General features: G+C 33.7%; 1 protein-coding gene across 2 annotated transcripts in view; it reads left to right on the top strand.

Moving 5' to 3' along the window:
* The window catches only part of LOC145269875 (carboxypeptidase D-like), a 1,225,495-nt gene that overhangs the window by 1,033,369 nt on the left and 170,392 nt on the right, over window positions 1–21,734 (top strand). For both annotated transcript variants that reach the window (XM_080125621.1, XM_080125622.1), the window contains exons 5-6: window positions 7,308–7,480; window positions 10,874–11,055. In XM_080125621.1, the coding sequence (XP_079981747.1) occupies window positions 7,308–7,480; window positions 10,874–11,055 (355 nt within the window). The remainder of the gene's footprint in view (window positions 1–7,307; window positions 7,481–10,873; window positions 11,056–21,734) is intronic.

The raw sequence follows: 21,734 nt of genomic DNA, 5'->3' as shown, positions 1-21,734 counted from the left end.
CAAATCTACAAGAACCTATTAACAGCCATAACTCAACTACCAGATTAAATAATAACACCAACTTAAATCAATCTACCGATCAATTACTAATCAACCCACCACATAATAATCCAACAATAGACCTAACGGAAAATAATCACAACAATCAAGAGGTAATATATATTGGTTCCACATCTGGCCTAATAAAACATAGAATTTCAACGCACAAACATTCTTTTAAAAATAACTCTCTATCAAACCAAACTACTCTATCCAACTATATTTGGCAACTAAAAAACAGCAATATTTCTTTCAACTTAAAATGGCAAATAATTGAGAATTGCAAATCATATAAACCAGGAGATAAATTTTGTGCACTATGTACAAAAGAGACCCTAAAAATTTTAAAATATGAAGATATAAAAAGTACAACCAAACTATTAAATTCAAGACAGGAGCTTCTGATATGTAGTCATAAACGTTGGTTTAAATTTAATGAATATAAACCACCTTAAATCATTAAAAATTACTTATTAGTAAAAATAGATTACAATTATTATTTTTTTTTAATAAATTAAGTTAGACCAATTACCTCCCTTAGACCCGTAAAACAAATAATAAATAAAGTCAAGAACACATGACAATTATCTCCCCTTAAAAACTTGTAATAGAAATATTCTCTCTCTATATATAAACTGTAGCGTCTTTAAATCAAAAATACGCTAACGGAAACAATTTATTGCACGAGCGTCGCCCTTTTAAAATCCATCATTCAATAAAATAAAAAGCTATAGCAAACATCTAAATGACTACTTTAAACACAGTTCCTGATTTCAAAAAAAGAAAAATTAAAAGGTAACTATCTCTATATATTTTTAAATCAAATTTATTATGTAAATTCAAAAATATATATTTTTCTCTACTTATTTCTATCTCTAACCCATATTAATTTTCTTATAAATTTTAAATCCAAACCTTTTATTTCAATTTTTTCAGATTCATCTGCCTTACTTTTAATGCTAGGTTTATTTAAGGTGTCTTTTAAATTCAATAAAAACCCTCCTAAATTTGCTGATGAGGAGACCTTGCTTACCAAAAAACTATATATAATTGTTCTACATAACTTCATGTATACCACAATAAAAAGCACGGATTTCCGAAACGATCGTACAGATAATTGATTTTGTTGTTGTTCCTTCTTATGAAACTGATTTTTAATTTAATCAAAATTTGATTTTTAAATTAAAAAATTTTTAAAAATTTTTAAATTTTAAATTATAAATCACATTACTTAATATATATATACATATATATATATATATATATATATATATATATATATATATATATATATATATATATATATATATATATATATATATATATATATATATATATTTGTTTCATATGTTTGGTTTCGGTTTCGATTCAAGCTAATGTACTCAAGTCATATGGACATATTTTTTTGAAATCGCAACTTTATAATATATAAAAATCGATAGAACATTGACTCTATAATAATATATACAAAATCTGCAAGAATTAAAATATCATATTTAAGCGTACCTTACGACAGGGGTACATCCGCCGGACCTCCCAGCTAGCTTAGATAAATTCTTTTGCAGTTTTAACAAAAATGCTACAATAATATCAAGACGTCTCCATTTCCACTGAACATCTACAGAATGCCAACATCAATATATTACATATGAATGAGTCCCCTATGGAATGTCCACAGGTCTCGCTAGTATTAATTTAAATAATAATAATAATTTTGTTCAATGCCAGCAAATGTTCAGAAAGGGGCTTAATCAATCAAAACACGGTCTTAAGAAATCAATAAGCTAAACCCTAAGCGTTGAAAAGAGGAAAGTCTATCTCGTTGGACATCGTCCAGCGACACCGGCCACATGCCGGTCTTGGCAGCTCGGTCCCCCAGCTCAGCTGACAGGTGAAGTCATCCCTCCAGATTATATCCGGTCGATTTCAAATCTGTTGATATAATAGCACAAGCGTGTCTGTTTTATCGGCTACTTTTTAAGTGTTTTTTTTTAATCCTTTTTATTGACTTAAATCTCTTTTTAGTCACCTGAAACTATGCAGATTTCTCTTAAAGCATATTAATTGGTGTAAGGAATATAGTTATATATGATAACCTTAATTGGAAGTTCCACATCAAGATATTGGTTCACATTACATTTAAATTTCTGAAAGTTTTTAAGGTCGGGAAAACAAGGACCGGGGAGGGAATTCCAAAGTAAAGTGGCCTTAGTAAATAAGCTATGTGAGTAAAACATCTTTCGGACGTCCAGGGAGTGCAAGTTCAGTAAGTTCATCGGAGCACATTTCAAAGGCCAATGGTTTTCGTTAAAATTCAAAAATAAAATAATATGATATGAAATAGAATAATAAAATATAATAAAATAATGTAAAAATAACTGATACAGGTTTCATATATATATATATATATATATATATATATATATATATATATATCACTACTTCATTTATTCACATAAATTTAATATACGAAAGTATAGATTTATGCGTAAACTTTAAGTATTTACTTCAAAAGTGCTCAATACGTAGGTAGAGCTAGTTAGTAATTTATAAAATATATATGGCGATTAAGCTACACTGAATATTCTGCGTTTCATCCAACTATAGGATTCGTCAGGCTTATGCGCATAAGCCTGACGAAACCTATAGTTGGATGAAACGCAGAATATTCAGTGTAGCTTAATCGCCATATATATTTTATAAATTACTATATATATATATATATATATATATATATATATATATATATATATATATTGCCGGCAAAAAAAAGGTCCGCACTTGTAGCTGCAAATTTAAGCTAAATTTAATGTAAGTGTTTTAACAAATTCCGAATGAACCTCGCCCTTAAGTAAACACTTCATCAAATCTCCACACTAACGTAATGTACTTGCAATAACCCTTATCCCTGAGTGGCTTCCGGGCCTTGATAAGAAGTGGTGATCACTGTGTAAAAAAAAAAAACTATACCTTATTTGATTCGCTTTTTATTCCTCTTTAATTTTACTTGTTCATATTTGACTTTTAATTGAAATATTCTAGTGTCCATGTCAATTTCAAAAAATAACTTCAAATCAGTTTGCCTATTTAATAGTAATTCGGAGGCAAACGAATTTTTCTCCTTACTAAACAGTATGCATCCGGCGTTAAAGTATACGTATGAAAGTGAAGATAATTCCGCCCTGGCGTTTCTCGATGTTTTTGGTAATGAAAACTCCATCGAGTTACCTTACATCGATTTATCGCAAACCAACATTCACTGGGCTGTATACACGCTGGGATTCATTCTGCCCTAACAAGCGCAAATATAATTTAATTTGGACATTAACACATCGTGCCCTAATGATCTGCTCGCCAGAAAAATTGGATGAGGAAATTAATAAAATTGTCCAATAATGGGTATCCTTTAGGTGTAATTGAAACCACCATTAAAAGGAAAAGAGCAGATTTTTTACGAACAAAACCCAATATGGTGGATAAATGTCCGGTTTATATTCGAGTGCCGTGGTTGGGGAAAGTAAGTGAAAAATTCACCAAATTAGTTCAACTGTTGAAGGATATTATTTTGCTTCAAATGTTCGTGTTGTGTATAATACAAAACCATTAATGGCTTCCAATAAAAAAAGATGTTCTAACTCCTCATCATATTAGTAATGTCATTTATTCATTTAAATGTGATTGCGGTGCCGACTACGTAGGTCGAACGCCTTTAAAATTGGAAAGTCGCATACAACAACATTTACCGAGCAAAATCAGGAATGGAACATTCCCACCTACCGAGGCTGTAAACAACACATATGGATCCGCTATAACGAAACACTTTATTAAATACCAGGATTCTGCAACGAACTTCAGCATCGACTCTTTCCCCGTATTGAGTCGAGCTCACTTCCTATATCATCTAAAAGTCTTGGAGACTGTTCACGTTCGCCTTAGGAAGCCTCCCTTTGTAAGGAAAAGGACTGCTTGTTGGGTTTGAACGTGATCAGCCTTTAAAATTAATCTACAGACGATTGCTCTTGCTCCCGTCTCTTTTTCTTAGATTTTATCATTAAGGAAAACAAATTAATAAAAAATAAATCACTCGATTCCAATTTTGATGAGTGAGGGCGAAACATGTCAATTGACTCGTTTCGATTTTTTTTTCTATTTCCCTACTTTTATTTTTTAGTCGCTATCCATTTTCCTTTTCTCCTCGGTCTTTTTTTAATATAAAATGAAATCCGAAGGAATACGTCTTCCATTCATGATTTCCAATATATATATATATATATATATATATATATATATATATATATATATATATATATATATATATATATATATATATGTTACAATATTTTGGATGTATATGGGGTAGTTATTTATTTGCCGCCCACCTCGGCAAAATGTGACACAAGGCCGGAAAGTGGGGATTCAGCAGGCTCCCCTAAAGGAGGGGCACTCCTGCAATTGTAAAAATTGCCTGAGTAACCCCGTCGACATTCTCCAGTAGGGGCGCCTCAGGCAGTAAGCAATGAACTTACTCCACCAAAGGCCTGGGAGGGTGGACCTCCTAGGTATTACCCAGACGGCGTACCTCAGTCTGACAGGGGCTGGACGGTTCCCGGCCCCTCACCTGTTGGATGTGAGTGTCAAGTGACGAATCCTTGACGAGTACTACTACCCTGTCTCCCTGCAGCAAGCCGCTTGGAGACATCCCATCACACAAGATGTGTAATGGGATATATATTTAAATGCTGCCCAAATCAGCATTATGTGGCACAAGGCCGGAAAGTGGGAACCCCGCAGGCTCCCCTAAAGGAGGGGCACTCCGGCAATTTTAAAAATTTCCTGAGTAACCCCGTCGGCATTCCCCGGTCGGGGCGCCTCAGGCAGCAAGCAATAAACTTGCCCCACCGGAAAGCCTGGTGGCAAGGCCTAGGAGGGTGGACCTCCTAGGTATTACCCAGGCGGCGTACCTCAGTCCAACAGATGCTGACCGGTTCCTGGCCCCTCACCTGTTGGGCTGAGTGTCAAGTGACGAATCCTTGACATGTACTACCCTGTCTCCCTGCAGCCGAAGCCGCTAGGAGACCTTCCCCATCAGACGCAGTAATGGCATATGATCCCACACAGTCGGGCGATTCTATTTATAAACGATGCTGCTAGGAACTGACGAATCGAATTAATTTACGTTCTGCTACCAACCAATCAGAAACCAGAATTGCTTCATAAATACTAAACCTTTCCTGTAGCAATTTCGCATGTTTTTTTCTGTCTCGACACGGTAAGAATCTTTTGCTCTGTGGAACTAGTCACCTCTCAAGACTTGTGTAGAACAACGAACCATCGGAAACTGTTCTGAAACTAAACATGGCTTACACTTATATATATATATATATATATATATATATATATATATGTTGAGTAAAATGATTGATAATTTAAAATTAAAATTAAAAATTAAAAATCGGTTTCATAAGGAAGAACAAACAAAATGAATAAATTGTACGATCGTTTCGGAAACGATGTTTTTATTGAGATAGACAATAAGTCTTGGACAAAAATTTTATGATATAGTTTTTGAAACAAAGTCTCCTCATCAACAAAAATATTGGGTGGATTTTTTTTTCAAAGACACCAAAAATAAAACTAGAATTTTTAGGTAAGGTAGATGTATCTTATAATGGTTCTCTATCTAAAAGTCGTAAGTATCATCATCAAAGCATTCATTTGGATGGTAAATGTAGTTTATGAATGCTTGAAAATGTTGATATATATAAACTTTATTTTGTCGGTCAGACTGGGATGCGAAGGGGGAGGGGAAGAGGAGACCATGTAGTCGTAAAGGCTTGAATCCTTAACCATCATCACCCCCAGCTGGTATGAATAAAGACTCATTTATATTTGTAAACTATTCTCTTCATCCGTCGTCATTCCACCAAAACGAAAAAGGTAAATGTGTTTTGTCTGCCATTTTGTAAACGATAGAACAGTAATTCTATAAAAGTATAGAATTAAAATATCATATTTAAGCGTACTTTTTTTTATTCAATCTTCACCCCAAACAAGGCAAGTGCCACTTTGAAGTACGGGGCTACTATTCGGGGACAATTTACAGGGGCATTATGAAGGGAAATGAGTAAAAGGATGTTTGTTCACATTACACTTGAACTTCTGTATATCAGTACAGTTGGGAAAGCAGTATCCCGGAACGGAGTTCCAAAGACTTGCAGTTCTGGGGAAGAAACTATTGGAGTAAAAGGCTTTCTTACACCTAAGGATCTCTATTGTAAAGAGGTGGGACTTAGTTGCTTGTCGGGTTTGTCGGGAGTAGTCACGTCGAGGAGGTACAAGTGCTTGCAATTCGTCAGAGCAGCCACCATTAAAGTATTTGTAGAACAGGCAGAGGGATGCAACATTTCGTTGATGAGACAGAGGCTTTAGCCTAGCTGACAGTGCAGGACCTCTAAGGTTAGCGACTCTCTTTTCAACCCTTCCAGGAGTAAGAGACAAGCAGCAGATGAATGCTTTGATGATGCCCTTTTCTCTATTCTGCAACCTCTCTCCCACAGAAGAGACGTTGCAAGCCTGTCTTTGTTTTATCGTTGTTTCCATGGCAGGTGCTCGTCTGAACTCCAATCCCTGGTCCCCCCCTCGTCAATCTTTCACGAAAAACACCCGTCTAGCTGAATCCACTGTGAAAAATTTCCCCCACTCTGTGTCTGTGCCTAAATCAAAACGCGGATTCCATGAACAAAGCTTCTTTCTTAGAACTGCACGCCTGTGGAACTCTGTTCCGTCTGCCTGTTTCCCTCTGAACTACAACTTGGATGTCTTCAAGTCCAATGTTAACAAATTCCTAATGAACCGCCCCCTTAAGTAAACACTTCATCAAATCTCCACACTAACGTAATGTACTTGCAATAACCCTTATCCCTGAGTGGCTCCCGGGCCTTTATAAGTGGTGATCACTGTGTAAAAAAAAAAAAAAAAAAAAAAAAAGATGCACCAGCCCAAATGTGGCAGACTTACGACCGGGCTATGCCGGGCGTCCTTGCTAGCTTAGATAAATGCTTTTACAGTCTTAACAAAAAAGCTACAATAATATCGGAGCGTCTCTATTTACACTGAACATCTACAGAATGCCAATTTCAATATATTACATATGAATGAGTCCCTGTGGAATTTCCACGGATCCCACTAGTTTGAAATTGTTCTTTTGTATTTGTTTTATTTACAGATTTGTTTGTCTTTCTGACTTTTTATATTTATTTCATTCACAGGTTGTGGGTCGAGAATTACTTCTGCACCTCATTGAATACTTGGTGACAAATTACGGACGTAATCGGACGATCACGAGAATCCTTGAGACGACCGTTATACATATCCTCCCTACAATCAACCCCGATGGCTATGAGCGAGCCAAAGTTGGAGATTGTACAAGTGCTACGGGAAGGTGAGTCGCAAAGTATATCGCTCCACTCAAACGTCTCAATGAATCTACATTTAAGAATGCATACACACATATAAAATATATCAAGACCTAAAGAATGGTTTAAAAAACGACGGTCTCTTAAAGAAATGTGATAGGAGCAACTCACCTAATCTATATATTAATACGATAGCGTGTGTGTAATGTCTGTCACGCTTACATCCGGGTCGTTTAATTGTTATGTACTTCCATTTCTTGTCATAAATAATTTTACCGAGAATTCTTCATAAGTTTTGGTTTCAGTTTCGACTATAACTGATGGCACTTAAGTCCTCTATTTTTTTTTTCCTTAGGTTCTTCTTAGAGACGATATCATAGAGATTCCAAGTATGAAGAGTAGTGATAGGCGGAAGGTGAAAAACGAGGTAAAAATAATTCAAGGAGTAATTCACAACATCATAAGAAAGAACATATCGATTACGGAACTTAACAGGCTTCTGTATGCAGCGTCATACATTATTGCGAATCGTCTTGGCTTATTACAGAAGAAAAAGGGAAAAATGAAAGTATTAAACGGTGGCGGAAAGATATTGGTAGAATCGAAGAAATAAGAAAAGGAGTTAAACTATGACAGAAAGCCAAGAACGAGCTTGAAAGGAGATATAGATTGCTGGAAAAGGGAACGATGAACGTTCTAACAATGTTGAAAGAGAAGGTCCACACTGGTGGTATAAAAATTAGGAACTTTGAAAAAGTGTTGCATTTCGGCAGAACAACCTTTTCCGGAACAATCAGTCTCAGCTGTATAAATAATTAAATGGTAGTAAACAGGTGGGAAATAACAACACTCCAAATGCAAAAGTTGTAAGGAAGTTCTGGAGTCGGATTTGGTCTGTCGAAGGGCGATATAATGAGAAGGCTAGCTGGTTGGGATAGGTCAGAGAAAGGCTGTCAGAAATGCAGCAGATGAAGAACGTTGAGATAACCATCGATGACGTTAAAGCTGGCATGCGAAGGATGACAAACTGGAAGGCAACTGGTCCAGATGGAATGATGGGCTTCTGGCTTAAATAGTTTCCATGCCTTTATCCACGTATAGCTGCTGCTCTGCAAAGGGTTGTAGAGTCGGGAGATGTCAGTGATTGGCTTGTGAAGGGAAGAACAACACTGATTAGGAAAGATCCTGCAAAAGGAACAGATACCAATAATTATAGACTAATTACATGTCTGCATTTGATGTGGAAACTGTTGACTGGAATATTTGCGGAGAAAATTTATGAACATCTAGAGAGTAATGGTGTTTTTCCTGACGAACAAAAGGGGTGCCGGAAAGGCTCGAGAGGTACTAAAGAGCAGCTACTAATTGATAAAGCAATAATGCAGGATGCGAAGAAGAAGAGGAATCTGCGTGTAGCATGGATCGATTACAGAAAGGCTTATGACATGGTTCCTCATTCATGGATACGTGAAACACTATTGATGATGAAGGTTGCTGAAAATGTGGTAGGGCTTTTGGAGACAAGTATGGCTCAATGGAAAACGATGCTGACAGCAAACAGAGAGGAGATGGGGCAGGTTGGCATTAAATGTGGGATATTTCAAGGAGATTCGTTATCGCCACTTCTTTTTGTAACGATAATGATGCCACTGAGCATCCTCTTCAAGAGAGAAAAACTGGGGAATAAGTTTGGATCTGGTGACAAACGCCTCAACTATCTACTGTTTATGGATGATTTGAAAATATTCCGTAAAAATGAAAAGGAAATGGAGAGACTGATAGAAATTGTGGGGACATACTCAGGAGACATTGGGATGGAGTTTGGGATTAGTAAATGTGCGGTGCTGGTGAGGAAAAGAGGAGTAAAGGTTCATTTGAATGGAATAGTGCTGCCAAATGGAGAAATCATGAAAGAAATAGAAGATACAGGATATAAGTATTTGGGAGTGCTGGAGGGTGTAGGCATCATGAACAGAAATGACGGAAAAGTCAGGAAGGAGTATCTTAGAAGAGTGAAACTAATTGCAAAGTCGAAACTGTATGTAGAAAATCTAATGAAAGCAGTAAATGCATGGGCACTCAGTGTTTTGAGATACAGTGCAAGAATTTTAGAATGGTCTGACAAGGAGTTGCAGGCCATGCATATCAAAACAAGAAAATTTTTAGCAATGTTTGGTATATTTCGCATTTGAAGTAGCGTAGCAAGGCTGTATCAAAAGAGGAAAGATGGTGGGAGAGGATTGAAAAGTGTAAAAGATTGTGTTAGAACCGAGGAGATGTCGTTGAAGGAGCATGTGGTTAGAAGTGAGGAGTGGATGCTTAAGGTTGTGGCCAATGAAGTGGAGGTATGTGAGACCAAGGCTGATTATGTGAAATGTATGGATAGAGAAAGGGCAGAGGAACTGGCTAGGAATAAAATGCATGGAAGGTACTTCCAGAATATAGCAGAAGTTGCTGATGAAAGATCATGGCAATGGCTTAGAGCTGGGTATCTGGCTAAGAGTACTGAAGCTTTTGTTTGTGCAGCACAAAAGCAGGCATTAGGAACACGGTCGTTCAAAAAAGTGGTTCTAGGAGAGGAAGTTGCTGCAGAATGCCGGATTTGCGGTAAGACTTCAGAGTCAATTGCGCACTTTGCAGCAGGGTGTAGTGGACTGGCCCAGAGAGAGTACTACAAAAGACACGATCGCATAGGACTCCGGATATATTGGGAGGTGTGTAAGAGGGTTGGGGTGAAGTGTGCTGGAAAATGGTTTGAGAAGGTGCCTAATGAAGTGAGAACAAGTGAGGATGGCAACGTAGAGGTATGGTGGGACAAAAGTGTCATAACGACCAAGCAATTGGAACATAATCGTCCGGATTTGGTCGTCATTCACAAGCTCTAAAAAAACTGGCAGATTGTAGACTTTTCAGTACCCTGGGGCAGGAATGTGAGAGAGAAGGAGAATGAGAAGTGGAGCAATTATGCTCCATTGGCCTTGGAGATAAGGCGTATACACGGGGTTAAAACACAAATAATCCCAGTCGTAGTTGGTACACTAGGAATAGTATCAAGTCGTCTGGAAGGACAATTGAAAAAAAACTACAAATCCCCGATGTTTTAGGCGGCCTTCAAACCTCTGCAATTATAGGTACCACCAATATCATTTGGAAAACCCTTGATCTTTGAAGCTCTTGGTTTCAAGTTGGCATTAAGGGAAATCCTCTAGAAATTAATCCCATCCCTTTCCAGAGAGACGTTCATAAACGAAATCAGAATTATTATTATTATTATTATTATTATTATTATTATTATTATTATTGTTGTTGTTGTTGTTGTTGTTGTTGTTGTTGTTGTTGTTGTTGTTGTTGTTTGTTTGTTTGTTTGTTTGTTTGTTTGTTTGTTCATGTACGTTCACGTTTCTTCGTTTTCGTTGCAGGTATAATAGACGGAACGTTGACTTGAACCGGAACTTTCCCGATATTAGTGGGTATCAGGAAAAGCTGCAACCCGAGACGCGCGCAGTTATCAAGTGGATGCAGTCGGACACGTTTGTTTTATCCGCCAGTTTCCACGGCGGAGCAGTAGTAGTGAATTATCCCTTTGATCAGAGACAAGGAGGTGAGACTTATTTGATTTCTCTTATTTAGACTCCTATGTGTATATATATATATATGTATATATGTGTGTGTGTGTGTGTGTTTATATATATATATATATATGTGTGTGTGTGTGGAAATTTACTTTATTTCCTTACAATATATAGCAATCCTTATCTACATGTGTATGTATATATATATATATGTGTGTGTGTGTGTGTGTGTGTGTGTGTGTGTGTGTGTGTTTATATATATAATTTTTAAATAAATAATAATGTAAATATACTAAATACTAATCATAGTGGGGGTGATAAGTAGTTAAATGGATTAATCCTAATCTTATAAATACAAGACTGATAAATTAAAAAATTTAAAAATGTATCCATTTTAAATGTGGAAATTAATGAATCGCACAGGTAAGAAATTCATTTTTATACTATGAAAAGGTTAGTGATTGCAATTAAGAATAGGAAATTGGATCAAATGTTTGTAACATGTCTTCTTCCTAAGATTAAGTGTAGTGGTGTTTGATCAACACTGCTGGGGAGCCATGATGTAATATACTGTTTTGTTTTTAAATCCCCGAAACATGGTAAACAACTGATGATCCCTTAAAAAATAAATTATTAGTACTATAGTAAATTCGAGAGCGAGTTGATGCAGTGATTGCAGGTGATTAAATGATTTACTGAATGGTTTTCTAACGAATGATAAGAAATATTTTTTGTATAGTTTTAAAGGTTAAAAACTTCAAAGACTATATATATGTGTGTGTGTGTGTGTTTGTGTGTGTGTGTGTGTGTGTGTGTGTGTGTGTGTGTGTGTGTGTGTGTGTGTGGAAATATATTTTATTTCCTTACAAAATATAGCAATCCTTATTTAAGAAGCTCAATGTAATTGCAGAGCAATAATCGCGTAATTTAGGAATATTCTACCAAAAATGTTCTATTTAATAATTAGTAAATTTATTAATTCTAATTAATGCATCCATATTTATGAAAATAACAATAGAACTTGTTAGTACGAATAGATAGTTTAATAAATTCAAAATGGCGTAATGGAAACATATTATAAGGTATTTACCGCTTCTCTTATAATTTTCGGATTTTTAATCATGTCAAATCACACTTTATTTCCTTTTGACGGATTCATTGTTGCTATTTCTTCTGATATGTTAAGGGCAAAATAGATTCACTAATTAATATCATAATTAAGTGATTGGTTCTGGACTACGAAACAGATACTGTCAAGAATTGTAAATGTCAATTGAATTAAAGGAATAAATTGTACGATGGTCGACATCATGAAATTTGGAATTCATTCTTTATATTTATATCTATAAATATACTAGCAGGCCGACTGGCGTTGCCCGATCGTAAAATACGAATAAATATTATATTTTCATTAATGCAGAGTTCTTATTTATTATAAACAGAAATCCATAAGTATTAAACGTAACGTTAAATTCCTTAGAAATGCACGCCTGTGAAACTCTCTTCCGTTTGCCTGTTTCCCACCTGACTACAACTTGGATGTCTTCAAGTCCAACATAAACAAATTCCTGATGAACCACCCCTTTAAGTAAGACACTTTAGCAAATCTCCATTACTAACGATTACTACGATATTGTCCCATTGATTACTGTACCCGCAATAACTCTTATCCCCGAGTGACTTCCGGGCCTTGATAAGTGGTGACCACCATTTAAAAAAAAATGAAATTTAAAAAACGGACAGAAACTGGGATATATGCATGCGAGTATTATGTTGTATTCTAAACAGTTCGATTAAAAAAATACTCAAGCTGAGATCGGAACCAAAGCATAAAAACAGTGAGTCAAGTACCATAACCATTAGGTCGACTTTACATTATCTTTAAAACGTATTTTCAAATTTACTTATTCTTAACATAACATATGAACGATTAACATACAAGTACCATGTTTTCAATTTTGACTCTTTGCCAGCCTTTTATTTCCGGATAAATACCGATTAAAAAGATTTTCACGTGTCTGATTACCCTATATACCAAATATCAAGTCTGTAGATGCAAAATTCGTTGAGACACACACATTCTCACTTTTATAAAACGTCAAATAACGACATTATTTTTGCACCAATCTAATATATTAAATTATCGAAAATGTGGTTCATGGTAAACAACTGATGATCCCTGAAAACTTGGAACTATTGTCAATTCTTTTGGTTAAAGGAGGTGTTGTTTGATAAACACTGCTGGTGAGCCATGATGACTGACGGTTGATCCCTTTTGTGAATTCGAGAAAAAAAGTTGATGCTATAACTGCATGGGATTAAATAAAAAAATAATTTTCCAGTGAAGAAGTAAAAATTACATTTTTATAAAATTTCGATATATAGTTTTTAAGACTATATATATATATATATATATATATATATATATATATATATATATATATATATATATATATATGAAGAGCATAATGTGGTGTCCCACAAATAAATAAAAACGGACGATATGGGAAAAATGTTATGCGATGTGTCGAAAAATACAAGGGAAAAAAAACAGATTTGATATTCCCGAAGCGCTTTTCAACCGACTCTCTTCAGGGGAATCGTCGGTAAATTGGTTGATTACTCAAAACCATGAATTGGTAAAAAAAAAAAAATACTGTGATTGTAAGGTGGTCGGAAGAAAAAAAAAATATTAGTTTACGGACGACCAAGAGTCATTAATAATAATAATAATAAATAAAGGTGAAAGAGCACGACATCGTTTCCACCTCGACGTACTAGAGGCTATCGTCATCAATTCTCGACGTCCCTCTCTCTGCAGACAAAGGCAGTTAAAACATTCACTGCAGTTATTTAATGACTCTTGGTCGTCCGTGAACTAATTTTTTTTTCTCTTCCGACCACCTTACAATCACAGTATTTTTTTTTTTTACCAATTCATGGTTTTGAGTAATCAACCAATTTACCGACGATTCCCTTGAAGAGAGTCGGTTGAAAAGCGCTTCGGGAATATCAAATCTGTTTTTTTTTCCCCTTGTATCTTTCGACACATCGCATAACATTTTTCCCATATCATCCGTTTATATATATATATATATATATATATATATATATATATATATATATATATATATATATATATATATATATATATATAAAGGAAATATATTTTACATGAATTTATTTTTCGACAGATATATTGAAATTTCCTTAATTCACGGAGTTTCAAAGTTATGCGTTCTCCTCATCAGAGGAAAGATATTAAATAAATATTATAGCAACGCTATGAATTTGCCGGTAAAGGCATAAACCGAAAACTGGCATTACATCAAAAATATTCATAAATGCAAAAAAAAAAAAACATTTTTGTGCAAAGGCTTTATAAAATGGCGAAAAAACTTTAAAATTCAGAGGATAAAGTAAAAGTCACGGATTAAAAACCAAATAAAAAAAGATATAAAGAAATCTAGTATTATCAATACGAAAAGATGATTGGAGATAATGTTCCCATAAGAAATATCCGGAATATGTTGTTGACACACAGATTCAAAATAAAAATCCATAACAATTCAAAAAGATTGTAATAATTCAAAAAGATTGTAATACTCCAAATATTTGTAATCCATGTTTGCAGAAAAATCAGTTTACAAGAAGTCAATATATATATATATATACTCTTCTTTCCGTATAATTTATATATAATATTAATATATATATATATATATATATATATATATATATACTCTTCTTTCCGTATAATTTTCTCCATATAATTATCCACAACCACTCAAAAAACTATTTTCAATAATTGTGCTGAAAAGCAAAATAGCGTCCATTCGCAGCTGAACATTTTACTAATTGCATTTCATTTCCTCTAATGATATGAGCCATTGTTGAACATCCATGGATTAAGGAAATTAAAATAACCCCTTCTATATATTCCTTTGTCAAACAATAAATTTTTAAATCGAATAAATGTCTCTATATGCTGTTTTTTCAGAATTTAAAATTGAACCATGAAACTTATATATTGCTCTATTCTTAAATATGAGCTTTTCCTTTTTGGCTAGGATCTCCTTGAAAGTATTTCTTTAAGTAATATCTATCAGCATTGTTCATCTGAATTCTATCAGTGTCTTATCTCGCTTATATATATATATATATATATATATATATATATATATATATATATATATATATATATATATATATATGTGTGTGTGTGTGTGTGTGTGTGTGTGTGTGTGTGTGTGTGTGTACGATCAAGCAGTTAATAAAACATGTTAGAAACACTTTGAAATGAGTTAAAAACATATTTAATCTGAAAAGGAAACGCTTAATAAGTGGATAGTCCTTAATCCGCGGAGTTTCGAAGAAATACTTTCCTTCTCATTAGAGGGTAGGAATTAGCAAAATGCTGGATCGGATTTTGCATGCAAAAGTATTTGATGAAACAACAAGTAAGTATAAGATCTTACTTGAAAACAAAAAAAAGTGAAGCAGAGGGAATATGGTGAGGAAAAAGGTGATTACACATGAATGGATAGTCTGGTGGAAGATAACTAATGACTATCCACTTATCTAGTGTTTCCTTTTCAGATTAAATGTTTTTAACTCATTTCAAAGTGCTTTTTAACATATTTTATTAACCGTTTGATCATATTATAAGCTCTATTTCTTATTTGGTTTTATCGAGCTTTTACATCTGGCTGAGATAACTTTATAAATATTAATTCTTTAATATTTATAACTAGCGGGGGTACCCGGCGTTGCCTGAGTGTTTGTTTCCGGGACGGGGGGGGGGAGTTTTAAAAAATGTTATGGTAGGTAAGTAGGAAGGATCAAACCCGGAGTCATGAGTAAAAGTAGGAAAATAAAGTGCGAAAAAAAAACAAACAAACATCTGCAACGTTAACAGTTCGGCCACCAAGAAAAGTCCATTCCAGTTGTTTAAGAAAAAAAAAAAAAAAAAAAAACGACTACGGTAGGTCGGCGCGAACGTGAAAATATAAGAAGAAGATAGAAGAAGAAGAAAGAATAGAAGATAGAAGATAGATAGAAGAAGAAGAATAGAAGAAAAGATAGAAGAAGAGAAGAGAAGAAGAAAGAATAGAAGATAGAAGAAGAAGAGATATACTTTAATTTTACCATCATTTTGGTAAATTTAATTGTAATTTTTATTTTATTTTATATATATATATACATGTGTGTATGTGTGTGTGTATATATTTATATACATACATATATATGTATATGTATAAGTATATATATGTATATGTGTATATATATACATATATATGTATATATATATGTCTAGATATGTATATATATATGTATATATGTATATGTGTATATATACATACATATATATGTGTGTGTGTGTGTGTGTGTGTGTGTGTGTGTGTGTGTGTGTGTGTGTGTGTGTGTGTGTGTGTGTGTGTGTGTGTGTGTGTAACGTATTTAATCTTTACACATTAGTCTATTTGCCTTTCTGGTACCTTAAGCTTTTTGATCCTGGATATGACCTAAAACTATATCCAGTGGTGAGGCCCCAGCTTGCGGGCTTTGGGGAGTGTAGAGCCACCCTTTAATTACCATTGCTCCCAGGTCCACTCTGACCTGGAGTGGTAGTAGCTGTTAGGGTCCCAACTATGGGTTAAATAGAAACCGACTTGAAAACAACAAATATATTCTATTAAAAAATGTTTCTTTCGAATCTTTGGATTCGGCATTAAATAACCTGAAAAGGGTTGATATGTCGTAAAACAAAAACAACTAACCAACAACTTAAGCTTTTATGTATTTTTATTCTCATAGCATTTATATGCTAGTTATCGTGTCGCAGATCTTGTAATCTGAAACTTATTAATATTATTTTTTATTTTTTTATTTTACTAGCAGTTCAGCTCGACGTTGCCCGGGTGTTTGGATGTGTATGTTGAGCAAAAAAAAAAGTGGTAGTAGGAAGGCAGGCTCGAACCCGTACCGTGAAGGACGAAAAAAAACGGGAAAAAAACCCTGACATCTTTGCGGTTAGGGCCACCGCCAAACCTATGTTTAAATTAAGGCTAGACAATCTAAAGGAGAGGATAACTTTAAAAAATATCGGCGAAAAAAAGCGACCCCCCACTGTAGAAAAGTGCCTCGTTGAAGGTGACGATATTAATGTTTTTAGGCAATTTTTCGATATTTGTCGTATGAAAAGTCGAACCTTAAAAGGATACTGATCTTGGTAAAACCCGTCGCCACTATTGAAAGTTTTAGGCTACATGCAAACATACATACATACATACATACATACATACATACATTTATATATTGGTAACTGAAAATTTTCGACCCAAACCGATGCAAAAGCTTGCCCTATCTCTGAATACCCTTTATGTCAAATTTCAAATGTTTAAACCAGAAATTGTCTGAGTAATTGGGTAGAGACCGCAGAGGTCAAATTTTTTTAAACTTTGACATCTATTATGACCCCTTAAAATTTAGTTTTTGGGGCTCAGATCAAGTTATTAAGTTAGATCCATGTACAAGGAACCTATATCTAAAATTTCAAGTGTTTAGACCCAAAATTGTCGGAGGAGTGTGGTATATATATATATATATATATATATATATATATATATATATATATATATATATCATAAATTAGTAATTTTAATTTTATGATGTGAAATGTGAAAATTTTTATTAAATGCAACACAAAGTATAATAAGTATATTTCCGTAACCTATTGATTTTCGATGTTTATTCATTTCTTCAGTGAAGTAAATATTAGCAAATTATAATGGTTTATACCTTATTTGCTAAATGTAATAAACCTAGAAAATCATAATTAAAAGTTTTTAAATCATAGAGTAAGGGATATTATATATTGATTCCAAATGAAGAGGATATTGAAATGCATGTCCAAATTGTATGGTAAATTCCGAAGTACATAATTAAAAAAGATATTAAATAAATATATAAAAAATTATATGCTTATTAAAAAAAAAACATTTTCACCGGACTTATATGATGAAATATTTACCGGAATCGTCACCTGAACAAAGGAGAAACCAGGAAATTATGCCTACTTCGGATTGTTACCTTGTACCGTAGAAGAATCAAAATACGCGTTGGACCCCTTTACCTCACTGCTACGAAAGACTTTCACTTGGGAATTTACCATACAATTTGGATATGAAATTCAATATCCTTTTCATTTGGAAACAATATATAATTAAGATATATTAAACGCAGGATTCGGGCGAAACCATTAAACAATCTGGAGTGTTCAAACGAGCGGAAATCGTGAACATTACATAAAAACTAATTGCCCGTCTTTTAATTTCTTATTCTGTCGAAATTGCCTATCTTTCTTTAAGTGCTCTCAAAGGGGCTTAAAAATTACAATTAAACAATAATCTATCCGTATACCTAGTGTTTTATGCTTACGCAATTATCAGGGTTGATCTAGCAGTGTCAAAAATTTCGTGAAAACTATTGAATAATTCCACCCGCTATCTTTCGAAGCTTATAATTCCTCGAAAAATGTAATTCAAGCCCTAATTTTTTTTTTCAATTAAAGGAGCAAGGACCAAGGTTTCATTAAAAAAAAAAAAAGTAAATTTCTAAAAAAACACTACTTTTTTTTGTTTTAAATTTGAATATATTATTTATTGATCTTTTATCTTCAATTTGTGATATATAAAACTTTGGCACATAAATTAATTATTTACTTTTTGATAGACATTTGAAAATGGGGGGGGCGTGAATTAAAAAAAAACTTTTGTCTAAAATATTATATTCGATTTATTGGAAAGAGCATAAAATTTCACATTGACCCTGAAAATATCGTAAAAATAGAATCAATAGAAAAATTTTGATAGATTTTTAAAGTTTAAAAATTGAAAAATACTGAACTCGTAACATTCAATTAATTTCATTACTATTTTTTTTTAAATATTTCTATTACTTTTTATACAACTTTAATAGTTTATTTTGGAGGTATAATCCATAAAGAAAATAAACAACCCATTTTTAAAAGAGAAATTACGAGTTTTTTATATTTTATTTGCAGTTTCGTGTTAGGGGTGTCAAAAATTCCTACAAAAGTTCTGATACACCTAGTGTTGAGCTGACAATTCCTACCGGTTATGTTTGAATAATACTGGGCGCCAGTGACATTATTATGAATTTTTAGGTATATTTTAACAGTTTCAACATATTATTATATATTGTTAAAGAGGAAAAATACGGAAACGAATAGAAATTAAAATACATTTCAAAAATAGTTATTTAATGTTTAAAAAACAAAGCATACAAATCGGAGGCGGGATTAAATAGAAATAATAATAATTTTTTTAAAAAACTTTATTTAGATGTCTTCTTTCGGCCGACATATTTCAAAATAAATGTCAGAAACGAGGGTCAACATCTTTTTAAAATGACGATAAATTATTAACGACGGTAGGCCACCGCCGCCTCCCATACAGAGATAGATAGATAGATAGATAGATAGATAGATAGATATAATGTATGTCTTGTCATCATTTCGGTGATGAAATATGAATCAATACAAATAATATCGTTCGGAGAAATGATAATAACAGTCGAACTATCAATCATGATTCCATTTAAGCACCATCAATGGAATAACTACCCCACCCCACCCCCGCCCAAGACACCAACGACTCAGCCCCCACCCTCCCCTCACCCCGATGACAAGAAAACGAAAATGGAAAAACGGGAGATGATTATGGGTCGGGCGAGAGGGTGTCATTAATTACTTTTCATATCTTTCTTGCGTCGCAAAAGACGATCTTGTGTCAATGGCCGCGTCTGATACCCTAAACCTTTTTATCGACCCCCCCACACACACACACATATATATTATATATATATATATATATATATATATATATATATATATATATATATATATATATATATATATATATTTCTTGTTTTCCGACGTCTAGTTCGGTAGGTAAATTGTCCAACCGTGGTCGGATTACAAAACATATTTACTGTCTCCGATTAAGCAAGACCTTACCTTCCCTCTCACACACCCACACACACACACACACACACACACACACACACATATATATATATATATATATATATATATATATATATATATATACGTATATACGCAGATGTATATATTCAAACACACACATATATCGACATATGTATGTATATATATATGTGTGTGTGTTTGTGTGTTCACACACATCCACACAAAAATATACATATAAGCTGTACGCACACACATATATATATTTTTACACACATATCTATACACAAATATATATATATATATATATACATATGTATACACATATATATTCACACGCACATATACACAAATATATTTATATTTACAGACATATATATATATATATATTATATATATTATATATATAATATTATATATATATATATATATATATATATTTACAGACGCATATATATATAAATATAAAAATACACACAGTAATATATATATATATATATATATATATATATATATATATATATATATATATATATATATATATATATATCATCTTGTTTTTAAACACCAAGTTCGATTGGTAAATTTGCCAACTATCTTCAGGTTACAAAACATATTTTCGATTAATATCTCCTCCATCTTTAGGGATTTAGTTTTGCAAACATGTTTTCGTGCCTTGAGATACTAAACATGTTTTATAATAAGACGGGTCCATGGTGCAGTATTTAGAGGCGCTGATTCTTGGTTTTGCGTGCCGAGGTCGGTAAGGCTACTTGGGTAACTTTTAAAGATCGCGGTCATATAAGAACGCTAGAAATAACTACTTAATATAATTGACCACGGAATCATTTAGAGTGAAAATACTAAAATGTTAGATAAACATGACATCAGGTAAATTCCGATTCCCATTTTGTTTTGTTTCTTTTACATAATCCAGACACTTTTCGGTAAATGTGACTATCGGAATACCTTGGCCAAATCACCGCTAAAAAATCATCATCAGCTGTAAACACTATCAACAATTTTATGTGCATATATATATGCACAGGAGAAGTCCTCTTTCGCATGTGATATATGACCGTCTTCCTGTACATCCTCGCCTAGAAATCCTGATGATGTCCCCTGAAATAGGGACGAAACGTTGATTTTATTTTTGTTTTTACTCTTTTAGGTTTTTCCTTTTTATTCATATATATATATATATATATATATATATATATATATATATATATATATATATATATATATATAGGGCTCTCTCAGTCTTTGACAGACTATGGTTACCCACGAAGAGGTGTCTGCGCGTGAAAGTCTTATTGGCAGGCGGTGCGCAGTTCCTGATCACACCTCTCCTGAGTCGACATTGTTATATACCAGTGGCAAGTGAAGTATATGTACAAGACGACTGGAAACAATGCCGAGATAAGCGGAGAGCACATACAGCGCCTGGAATTCCCAAATGATCATTCATCTGGTATTAGCCAGGTTCAATGTTGCTTAACTTCGGTGATCTGACGAGAACCGGTGTGTCAACGCGATTGTGGCATAAGTTGGACTCATGTCCAGATAACCTACATCTAAAATTTCAAGTGTTTCGACCCAAAATTGGCAGAGGAGTTTGGTAGAGTTTTCAACGGTCAAATCGTTGAACTTTGACCCCTTGACAGCCAAATTTCTGTCTGAAAAAACTGATTAAAAAGA

This window comes from Euprymna scolopes, chromosome 45 (assembly GCF_053919585.1).
Source record: "Euprymna scolopes isolate OS-2025 chromosome 45, ASM5391958v1, whole genome shotgun sequence".
Classification (NCBI taxonomy): Eukaryota; Metazoa; Mollusca; class Cephalopoda; order Sepiida; family Sepiolidae; genus Euprymna; species Euprymna scolopes.
This window is presented reverse-complemented; position numbering and strand designations above follow the sequence as displayed.